Genomic DNA, 12,364 nt, shown 5'->3' on the forward strand with positions numbered 1-12,364 from the left:
CTGATGTGCTCTACAGACAGATCATCATGTACAAGTGAATCAGGGTAACAGAACAGAGTGCAGGGGACAATGTTACAGCTGCCTAGAAGACTGACACTTTCATCTTTTGGCAGAATTTTCACCACCATAAGGCATCTGTTGAGAAGGAAGGCTGGGGAAAATACACTCTGCTAGCTCAGGATTCTTTTCCCCAATGTGCTTGGAGTTGTAAGGGCTATCTACTGAAGCCAGTTGTCAGACACTGACTGGAAGTTTCAATTCATTTCTAGGCGTTCCAAGGAGTCAGGAAGCAGACTGGCTACTTGGCAGTAGACCAGAGAACTATTGCTCTAGGCTGGCTTCGAAGTACTCCCTCCTTGCCTGCCTCACTAAAGCTGCAGCCACAGGCTGTTCCTAAAGAGTGGACTGAAAACTTTGACTACCTTTTACTTTACGAGTTGCTGGGAGCATATCAGTTACCTGCAAACATAAGGTGCCGTTCTATTAGAGCGGGAGAGCCTTCTATTTAATCTCCAGCTTTGACAGTCTGCCTGCTTAATTTGACATCATGTATGTCATCTGCCCACCAACTGGCAAATCCACAAGAAATCAGTGTCGGGTGATTGTTTTAGACGTGGTGTATGTTACGATCCCCACTTGATCCCAGTTATACGTTTCTAAACCAAACTTTGCCCTTTTGGGTCTGTGATTTATGGGAAAAGGGAGATGAGAAATAAAGAAAAATGATTACCTTGAAAACATTTTGTATAATTCTTTCAGTGCCATATCATTCCATCGTAAACAAGCACAAAGACTCAAGTCATTCCTGTCGTGCCAGCATTGGTGTATTTCATAGAATCCATGTCAGCACCAGGGACAGCTAGTTTTGAGGACAGAGGAAACAAGAAAACTCCTCTATTATTCTAGTCTTTCCTGACTACACGTTTCTTAATGAGCCAGCTATGTCTGGCATCGGAGTCATCCACCTCAGTTACTAATGCAGCTCTCCAGTTGGATGGCAAAGTTATGATATAGCCAAGTGCAATGCCAGCAACTTTCTTTACCTCCCTTATCATAACCATGGAATTAGGTAGACATCAATTTCCTATTGTAGTAATATCACTGAGCTCTGGAAATTGGCAGATTATGGACTGAGTTCACAAACAATCCTGCCACCCATTACTCTAATTCGCTACTTGATGCTGTTCAAGTCCCTGCTATAGGGAAGATGTCGTGAAACTTGAAATGCTGCATAAAAGATTTTAAAGGATATTGCCAGGATTAGAGGGTTTGAGCTATCAGGAGAGGCTGAATAGGCTGGGGCTGCTACCCCTGGAGTGTCGGAGGGGTGACATTATAAATGTTTGTAAAATCATGAGGGGCATGGATAGGGTGAACAGCCAAATTCTTTTATCCAAGGTAGGAAAGTCCAAAACTAGAGATCATGGGTTTAAGGTGAGAGGGGAAAGACTTAAAGGGACCCAAGGGGAACATCTTCAGGCAGAGCGTGGTGTGTGTATGGAATTAACTGCGAGAGAAAGTGGTGGATGCTGGTATAATTGCAACATTTAAAAGGCATCTGAATGGGTACATAAATAGTAAATGTTGAAAGGGATATGTGCCAACTGATGGCAAATACGACCAGATTAACTTAGGATATCTAGTCAGCATGGACGAATTGGGCTGAAGGGTCTGTTTCCGTGCTGTACAACACAATGACTCTATGAATGCATTTTGCTATTCTAGAATCGTTGTTTTTGTTTTCATGGCCAATAGACAATAGGTGCAGGAGTAGGCCATTCTGCCCTTTGAGCCTGCACCACCATTCAATATGATCATGGCTGATCATCCTTAATCAGTATCCTGTTCCTGCCTTATCTCCATAACCCTTGATTCCACTATCCTTGAGAGCTCTATCCAACTCTTTCTTAAATGAATCCAGAGACTGGGCTTCCACTGCCCTCTGGGGCAGAGGATTCCACACAGCCACCACTCTCTGGGTGAAGAAGTTTCTTCTCATCTCTGTTCTAAATGGGTCTACCCTGTATTTTTAAGCTGTGTCCTCTGGTTCGGCACTACCCATCAGTGGAAACATGGCCACTTTGGCTCTATTAGCATTTTACAGATTTTCAGAGTGCTATGGATAGTTCAAGAGATGAGGTGGTTACTACATTACGCCGAAGCAAATCTGTGATCATGAACTCAGGTCTTTTAGCGTAGCCAACTCTGACAAGTGGAACCAAATGGTAAGCAACCATGAGGAAGTAGCAACTGGGATCAGTATGCCCTTCGGAAAGGACAATGTGGGATGAAAGCAACTCACCATTGTGCAGTGTCAGCTGCGATTCAGTTGGCAGCAGTCTCTGCTCTGTGCAAGGAGGTTGCGGGTTCAAGTTCCACTCCAACAACTTGAGCACAAAAAGCTAGGCTAATACTACAGTGCAGAACTAAGGGGGCGCTGCACAGTTTGTGATGCTGTATTTTAGATGAGACATGAAGTCAACCATCTGTCTTGTCCATCAGTTGGATGTAAACAATCCCGTGGCACTACTTTAACATACAGAGCAGAAGATCTCCCCAGTTCTTGCGCTCAATCATCATCCCTAAAATTTGGCTCTTAACAAATTACTATATGTGAGAGCTCACTGTGCAGAAAGTGGATGCTGCATTTTGTATATTACACTGCGATTAAAAATAAAAATGTTAAAAATAAAAGTTACTGGCTGTAAAAAATGCTTTAGGACACCCTAAAACCATTTTAAAAATGCACTATATTAATGCAAGTCTTTCTTTTATTAATATATATCGACTGAGTTTGCTGTATTTCTTGCCCAGTAGTCTTTACAACATAATAGGTGTTTGCAATTAGTAAAAGAGAATATCAAAAGTGGTGAATTTTTGGCTCACCTGTACAATTCTTCCTTCCAAACCATACAGAAAAAAAGTATCAACAAGATCAAACTGATCCACAGTAAACTGGCAATTAACACCAGAGTTGTGATATCAGTGGTCTACTATATAAGTGGTGGAGATGTCACAAGTCTGATTAGTAATTTTAGTACAAAATTATTTCCAGATCATCATCATTCTGTGCACTTTACTATCCACAATACACAAAAATAAAACATTTTGTATTCAGAGTGTGTTGTGTTCCCCAGAATAATATTCAATATCCTATCAATACCATAGCTAAGAGGACAGATTTTGCTGCTCAACTTGTAACTCACCTTTAAGATTACTTAGCAGCTTTAAAAGCTCTAATTAATTTCTGTAATACCAACACCATATTTATTGAAGTGACCTGCAAGATATGGACTGCATATTAACAAACTCCCCATTATAGTTGAGCACAATAAATTGTGAATCTGAACTGCTTCCACTTATTTGGTTCACATGGGTTACTCCTCTTAGATTTAATAATTAAACATATTCGACATCATATTTGTCTAAGCATCTAAAGGTATGAGTTTTGATATATTAAAGGCACAGCGCAACATTCTTTGGAAGATTAACTAAGTATGTTCAGTTTATACTAATGGAACTCCTCCCCAGAAAAATCATCCAAGCCTATAAATCTATACGACATACTGTATGTGTGACATGTATCAGACAACCTACAGTCAGCCATCCTATTACAACTGGTGGACTGAGAAGTGGTCCCCTGCATTATACCCATACGTTTACTCCAGAGAGACCTTGGCACTGGGACAGCCTGGATGAGTGCCCAAGGACAAAGTAAAAATACTCCTCAAGCAACGTGGAGGAGTAAAACAGGGCTGAAAGCAGCTAGCTTGGGTTCTCCTTAAGTTCACGTTGAAACACTTCCCCTGCCTTAGCCCATTTTATTATGGGGTCAAATAACCAAGTATCCAGTCTGGCAGCAGTCAAATTGTTGACTGCAATTAATTACAGCATATGACCTCCCAAGTTGTAAGACTTTCAATGTGTCCTTCTTCAACTGTGAAGGCACAGAGTAGCCAGTTGCTACCTTTTCACATCAATTAAGCTTTTAATATACTTTAGAGAGGAAAAGCTTCACCTGATATTTTATTAAAATGCCTGAACATGAAAATAAAATGTTATTCGCTTGGAAATGAGCCAGCTGGATGGATTTCAAAGGAAGAGGAACTTGCAATCGACAACACATCACAAAAAGACCTCAAATGTGTTATATACAATAAATGACTTTTAGTTAGTAGTGGTCACAAAATTTGTCTCCACCGTGCTTTCTGCACTATGAGAAGCTGGTAGGGAAGAACTTCAGCACAGAGCTAACATTTTTTTTCAGAATGGCAGAGTGGGTGTTCCAAATAAAGTGTGTACAGATCATGATGTCAGTTGTCCTGTAACACCAAGTTGATGCTGCATTAGTCATTATCTGTCTCACCCCTCTAGTTAGGAGACACTTTTAAATGTGCAGAGCTGAACATGGGCCAGATGCATGAAGGACCACTGCTGTCAGCACTATTTTAAGGAATTGTGCCGCGCAACCCGAAGCTGAGTTGCTTGTGACTACTTAGTTGCTGTTCCACAATTTCTGAAAATCCTGAAAAATCTGTGCAAAGTTAATCATATTAGCTGTCAGTGGCGCTGGATGATGTGAAGGAGCTCCGAACTTCTGAAAGATCCCTAAATACATTACTTGCTTTCAGTCAAGGAAACTATTTGTCACAATCCCCTTTGTGCAAGGATCCCCCCTTGTGCTGGAGATATCAGAGAGAGAAAAAACAGAGTACAGAAGTCACTTATAGCAGGAGGAGGAGGAAGGCTATAAGTGGGAAGCCTTACCCACCCAGGGTTTTCAGACAGCACTTCTTTCAACTGTAGCTAAACCAGGAAAAATGCATTCGGGAGCTGTATTTCATGTGACTACGCCACATCGTACAGGTGATCCTACAGTCTCAGAGCAGGGCAAAGCCAGTATTGCAAAACCTATCAAGGTGATGGTTAACACTTAACTTTTGCTCTAGCGGATTCCCCCAGGATGGAGCAAATGATATTGAAAACATTTTGCACTTTGTTATCCCTATGAAAGGGGTCTCTGATTTCATGGATTTTGCACTAAATAGAAAAAGGAGAAATACCTGTTATCTTGGTAGCTACTATTAAGCTTCTAACCTCCCATGGGGAAATGCAGGAAAGATTAATACATGTTGCTTGAGTCTATGAATAACACAGGTTTCACAGTCCTCCTTGGGGTCTTCAACATCCTTGGACATCGCTGGCCACTATAGCACTGACCAAAATTTGGCTCGGTGCAATTTCTCCAGAACGTCTTTATGAAGAGAAGCTGGAATGACCATTCAGTTGTCTCACATCCATAAATCATCCCGAGTCGTAAAATGCTATGAATTCTTAAAGTATGCTTACGATCAACCTTTCAGTTGACCTTTTCGTATAGCTAGCCTTTGACACACTGATTTTCCTGGTCCCTCTTCTATACCTGTTGTATTTGGTTCAGCTGACAATTACTTGCTGTCACTGTTGTTGTGGACTGAGTACACAATGCAATCTCATGAATCAGCTCAATATCATACCTCGAAAGGATGTTGATTGTTGCTCAGGATCTGGATCAAATAAGCCATCACAGGGAATAATGACTCTCTGCCTCCAAATGACAGGTAATCACTGAGGGCAACTGCCCCAGCAAAGATTTCAAGTCAACAGGAGGGCTTTGCGAATCAATACAAAACAAACAGATGGTCAATCCATCAAGTCAACTTGAAGATATGTTCTGGGCCAGAAGTGGAAATGCACCCTCAAATGTTATTCTTTCTTAATAAAATAATGATCATCAATCTCCATGTGTGCTTAATGTTTAACATTTCATTAACAATGAAAAATTCTTAAATTTGCAAAATAACTTTATCATCAATAATGATAAACCCTTTTTAAACACTCATCCACAGTTCATCACATTTCATTTTCATGATACTATATTTATTTGACAAAAGAACAACTTGCAATGATTTTTCAGTTCCACTAAAAGCCACTTCTAAACCTAGAAAAAATTGGTTAAAAAAATAGAAAGTCTTTCAGAATTCACCTCATTGCAGAAACAGTAGGAGAAGAAGATAGCATTGAAGAGTGGTATTCACAACTATTGCTATTATGATTTTATTGAAACCGCTTAGCATCCATGGATATTCACAGTGAAAATATGCACGTGGTAGCAATTACAAATGAAAATCTTTATAAATAATTGTCTGGCTGCCTGAACTAAACAAAGCTTCTTGATTCAGGAGGTTTAATTTAAAACTGCTGTGTTTAAGTGCTTGGCTTCAAATGACTTATTACCTGGAGCGTAGCTAAACGGACTCCTTCTAGTGGTTTGTCAGGATCCACCTTCACCTCTCTGGTCTTCATAAAACTATCTAAGTTTTTGATTCTATTACAGGCATCATATGCACCCTGCAATGACAATAAGAAGCAAAGACTTACTTCCAGTGTGAGCAAACGGACATTTTCCTGGGGTTTGTCGGGATTTACTTTGATGATCCTTGCATTTTTGAACTCTTGCAAATTTGGCAAATTTTTTGCAGCTTGGGCAGCTCCCTGTTTCCAGAAGATGTGACGAATTACAATTAAAAACAACCACCGGAAACATGCACGGTTTATTATATCTTTATTTCCCCCACATTTTAAACTCTTCGCCCTCCCTTGCATTGCATTAACCTTTTTACCCACATAAATCTCCTTTCCAAGCACATCCTAAAAACTCTAGATTACACAAGGGGTTAGGTTTCACTGCGGTATTTTGAACACTGAGAATAGAGTAATAAAACTGGAGCACCCACACACTTCATTTTTTTAAAAAAACTTGCAGTCAGTAATACTTTTAGAACAAAAGTAGTTGAGAAAGCATTTTGTGCACACTTGAAAACTGCATTGAGGGATCTGAAGAAAAATGTAAAAAGAACATGTTCCCTTCATACAAAAAAAACAGGAGATGACTGGATGTTGCAATTAGTGCTAGTAACACTCAAATTTATTATGTCCAAGACCAGTTTACCCCAGTCCAGTCAGATGAGCGGAATGCCTCCACTGTGTTGACTGTAAAGGTCACACTGGTCAGGGTCTTGTAGTGCAGATGTTGCATTTCTACCCCTTGGTCAGAAACCCCTGGTTCAAGACCCAATCCAGCTCTTGTTGACCAGGTATGTGCATTTATAATGAGACCAAACTGCTTAACTGTCAGAAATGAAACAGCGAACTGAAGATGCTGGAGATCTAAAACAAAAACAGAAAATGCTGGAGAAACTCTGCAGATCTGGCAGCATCTGTGGAGACAGAAAACAGAGTTAACATTTCGAATCCAATGAACAGTTCTGATGAAGGGTCACTGGATTTAAAACATTGACTCTGTTTCTTGTTCCACAGATGCTGCCAGACCTACGGAGTTTCTCCTGCACTTTCTGATTCGGTTGATTATCAGCTGATGTATCCTGCCAATATTCCTGATGGCAGGCATGAAGAGTGGGTGACTTTCCTGATTAAATATCCTGCAGAAGGCAATGGCAAAATAGCCTTGTACTTTTCCCATTACCATGGGCCAAGTTAACGGGATGTCTGTGGCCTAACCTTTGGAAAGGAGGGCATCACAGAAAGAACCCACTTAGATTATATCAATTTAGACTTGATGGAAAGCTCAAGGAAATGGTTCTCTTCAGCACAAAGCAGTGTCTCCAATCAAAAGGACAAATCAATAGCTGGTTTAGGAACAAAAAAACCACCACCCTGGTGTTGCACAAGTATCAGCTGTGAAGCACATAGTCCGAGCAAAGCAGATCTGGCTTTTTGGGCCGAGTGTATGGGAGTTTTTGACACTGGCATTTGATAAATGAGATAGCAAAGATTTCATTTTTGTTACACTAAAATCACGAGGGCAAGCATAACTCATAACAAAAACAACAAAACTGATCTAAATTTTCTCATAGACTACATGTTACTACATGCTGGAATGCACAAATACATAAGAAAGTGAAACAGTTGCTGGAGTTTAGTGATTGCTCAGTCAGCTTGTGCAAGAGTCTCCCTCCCTCTTTCTCTTGCTGCTTTTGTGCAGGACAAATGACCCTGACCCAGTGCTAAATGACCACACTGGGAACAAAAAACGTTCTAGTCGTAAGCACTGACACCCTCGCAAGTCCAAAATTGATTAAATGAAAACAAAGGTAACAGTGTGGCTAGAATAAGAGGCTGCCAACATGTACAGAGCCTGGCTCTGTATGGGCATAAGACAGACTACAAAGGCCAAGGGGATCAGCAGGTCTGTCAGCACTCTCCCACATTCTATAACCAGCTGCGAGGGATATATTTAAATGTTTCCCCCTCAGATTTAATTGTGGTTAGTTAGGCGGTGTTAGCTTAACTTCTTGTTTTGCTTTCACCCACAGGTTGGTATCAAACTGATTGTGTAAAGAAGAACAAGCTTCAGTGATAACCTAAATCCTTGTTATGAAAACAATGATGCAAGTAGCTATGTTTGTGTTGAACTTATGGCAAAATGTTGATATAATATTCTTAATACTGTGAATGTGAATTCCTTACAATTCTGTTCTAATCTTATGTAATATTGTAATCATGATTGAGGTTCTATAAATGTAGCCCAACAATAAAAGTATCTATTGTGATTATCCACTAATTATTATTTAATTTCAATTGCTTTTCAATGGCTCTAAAATGTTCTAAAGTAGGCTGCTAATATTGAGAAGATGGGTGGAAAACATTGACTCACCTAGTTAAGTTTTTCCCACACTTACTAGAAGAGTTTATTGCCACCAATTGAGGTGCAGTTCAAATTCACATGCGTAAACTTTGGCATGGCCTCTTTTGAGGAAATAATACGAAGCTAACTTCTGTCGAGTTTGACACGGCTACTTTGTCTGAGTAGATTCACAATCACGCTTCCCTCATCTGCGCATCACTGAGTCTGTAATGGTGCTTGCTGCATTAGTCCTAATGTCTCACCGACATTAACAAAAACCACTGTAGGAGACTGAAGAAACAAAATTTTGATGAAGATGATTGAATTTCGGGAAACGTAGACTACAGTTTAATTTCTTCAATACTCATGTTTAAGCGTTTACATAAATTTGCTCACATCATGGAATCTCCTTTCCAGCATTTCAAACAAGATAGACTGCTGCCTTGTCCATGTAATAAATACAGACTGCACTTTCTTTAAACTTTTGGTGAGGAAAAAGTGTCAGCATTTTCTTCGGTCCCTTACTTCAGCTTTTGCAATGTCTTTTTTGTCAGGCTCTGACAGCTACAGCATGAACAAATTTTCTTTGAAATTAATTCTCAGCATGTGGGTGTCACTGGGAGGGATGGCATTTATTGCCCATTCCTACTTCCCTAGTGAGGGAGGAGCTGGGCCACCTTCTTGAACTGCCGAAGCTTTGTTATTCTTTGCAGCAGCTTGATAACATCAAGTGGCTTACTTGGCCATTTTGAAGGGCAGCTAAGAGTCAACTACATTAGTGCATAACTTAAGTGACAGATAGGTCAGACCAGCTAATGACAGCAGCTTACCTTCCCTAAAAGACATTAGTGAACCAGCTGAACATTTATAATTATCTAATAACTTCACTGTCAATTCGGTCTTTATGATACCAGCTTTTAAAATTGTAAAATTTTCAACAGGATCCACTCTATCCTTACGAACAATATTGCGATCTCACCTTGAACATGCAAATTAGCAGCAACAGTAGGCTATTTGGCCCTCGAGCCTGCTCAATAAAATCATTGCGAATCTGATTGCATTCTCAAATCCACATTCCCAGCTATCCTCAATAACTTTTGACTCTATTTGGTCAAGAAGGAATCAACCTGAAAAATATTCAATGACCCCCACCTCCACCACTCTCTAGAGAAGAGGGACACTCCTTATTTTTAAGCTGTATCCCATTACTCTAATCTCTCCCACATGGGGAGAAGCCCTTAAAGCCACTTGTCAAGTCCACATTGAATCTGTATCAATATGCTTGTCTCTCATACTTCTAACTCCCCAAAGACACAGACCCAACCAGTCTCACCTTTCCTTATTCCAGGTATCAGCGATGTGAACCTTCTCTACATGGCTACTAACACATTTACATTCTTAAATCAGGAGATCAAAATGGTACACAGTCTCCCGGATGTGATGTTGCCCAATGTTTTGTACAACTGCAGCAAAACGTGCCTATAATCAATATTTTACTTCTCTTACTAATCCCTTGCTCTACTTGTACACTAAGCTCTTTGTGATTCATGTACCAGGACACCCAGGTCCCTCAGATTTCTGCAATCTCTCTCCATTGAAATAATATGCTGCTTTTCTAACGTGACTATCAAAGTGACCAAGTTCATTATTTCCCACATTTTTAAATTGACTCATGGGATGTGTGCTTCACTGGTAAGGCCAACATTTATTGCCCTTCTCCAGTTGCTGACTCCTTTTGTTCTCTTCACAACTTACTTTCCTACCTAACTTGTTATGATCAGTAAATTATATTCAGTCCCTTCATCAGTCATTTACATTAGTTGTAAATAACTAGGGTTTCACGAGTGATTCCTGAGGCACAACATAGGTCACATCCCAAAAAGAAATTTATGCTCACTTCCTATTAGCCAACCAATACTTTATCCATGCTAATCTGCTGCCTCCTACTCCACGTGTGCTTATTTTGCATAGAAGCCTTTGATTTGACACTACTGAAGTTATCATCTTTGGAACCATCATCATGGATATTTTACTGCATCCTCTCCAATGTCTACATATCATTCCTAAAATGAGGTGCCCATAGCTGGATGCAGTGCTTCAGATGAGACTAGTCCAGTGTTTTATACAGGTTTAACATAGTTCCCTATTGATGAAGTCCAGGATGCTAAATGCTTCACGGACTGCCCTCTCAACTTGTCCTGCTACCTTCAACGATTGATGCACATATACACCAAAGTCCATTTGCTCCAACATCTTGTTTGAATTGTACCCTTTATTTTATTGCAATTGTATAGACTTACTGACCAACTCAGTTGGCTGGATTGTTGGTTTGCAGAGCAGTGTGATGCCAACAGCGTTGGTTCAATTCCCATCACCGGTTTGTGGTTAACATGAAGGACTCTCCTTCTCAAACTCTTCGCTCGCTTGAGGTCTGGTGGTTAAATCACCACCAGTCGCTTCTCTTTTTCTCATGAGAGAGCAGCCCCTATGGTCTGGTAAGACTATGGTGACACAACAACAGACCAAAGTGAATCTCTTCAGATATCTCCACTTTACATTTCTTCTACCAAACTGGCTTGACGGAGGGTGGTGGTGAGGGTTTGTTTCTCAGACTGGAGGCCCATGACTAGCCATGTACCACAGTGGTTGGCACTGGATCCACGATCATTTGTCATTTATGTAAACAATTTGGATGAGAATTTAAGAGGCATTGTTAGTAAGTATGCAGATGACATCAAAATCTAAGATTGGAAAGCAATCTTGATCAATTGGGTCATTAGTCTGAGGAGCGGCAGATGGAATTTAAAACAAAGAACAATACAGCATAGGAACAGGCCCTTCTGCACACCAAGACTGTGCTGACACATTTTGACCTTCTATACTAAAACTGTCTTCACTTCCAGGATTGTCCAGTTGTTGTTTGAAAGCTGCTATTATGAATGCTTCTACTACCTCCTCTTGCAGCGTTTTCTAAGCACCCATCACCCTTTGTGTGAAAAACTTGCTTTGCACATCTATTTGAACTCCATCCCCTCCCCCACCCTGAACCTGTGTCCCCTAATAATTCACCCCTCCGCCCTGGGAAAAGCCTCATACTTTCCACTCTATCAATGCCAATCAGAATTTTCTAAATTTCTATCAGGTCATCCCTCAACCTCTTGCATTCCGCTGAAAACAAATCTAGTCTATCCAACCCTTCTTCATAGCTGAAATCCCCCATACCAAGCAACATCCTGGTAAACCTTTTCTGTACCCTCTCCAAACATCCACATCCTTCTTGTAGTATGCTGACCAAAACAGTACACAATATACCAACCGTGGCCTAAATAAAGTTCTGTAAAGCTGCAGATTAACTTGTCTATCGTTATACTCAATGCCCCTTCCAATGAAGGCAAGTATGCCATAGGACCTGCACACACAGATCTCTCTGCTTATTGATACTCCTAAGGGTTGTGCCATTCACTGTATAATTTCCATTAGTACTTGACCTTCCAAAATGCATCACTTCACATTTATCTGGATTAAACTCATCTGCTATTTTTCCGCCCATGCCTCCACTGGTCTACAACCTTCTGTATCCTCTTGGCATCATCCTCAATATCCACAACTCTTATCAATCTTTATACCATCTGCATACTTTCGAATTAGACCAGCTATATTTTCCTCCAAACCATTTAT

The 12,364-nt window shown here is 40.4% G+C and overlaps 1 protein-coding gene across 3 annotated transcripts in view; it reads right to left on the reverse strand.

Moving 5' to 3' along the window:
* The window catches only part of mthfsd (methenyltetrahydrofolate synthetase domain containing), a 66,667-nt gene that overhangs the window by 45,129 nt on the left and 9,174 nt on the right, over positions 1-12,364 (reverse strand). The window contains exon 3 of one of the 3 annotated variants that reach the window (XM_060837598.1): positions 6,421-6,534. The exons of 1 other annotated variant lie outside the window; for it this stretch is intronic. In XM_060837598.1, the coding sequence (XP_060693581.1) occupies positions 6,421-6,534 (114 nt within the window). Of the gene's footprint in view, positions 1-6,276; positions 6,391-6,420; positions 6,535-12,364 lie in introns of all 3 variants that reach the window. One more of the 3 variants, XM_060837597.1, reaches the window with a different exon arrangement.

This window comes from Hemiscyllium ocellatum, chromosome 17 (assembly GCF_020745735.1).
Source record: "Hemiscyllium ocellatum isolate sHemOce1 chromosome 17, sHemOce1.pat.X.cur, whole genome shotgun sequence".
NCBI classification, from domain to species: Eukaryota; Metazoa; Chordata; class Chondrichthyes; order Orectolobiformes; family Hemiscylliidae; genus Hemiscyllium; species Hemiscyllium ocellatum.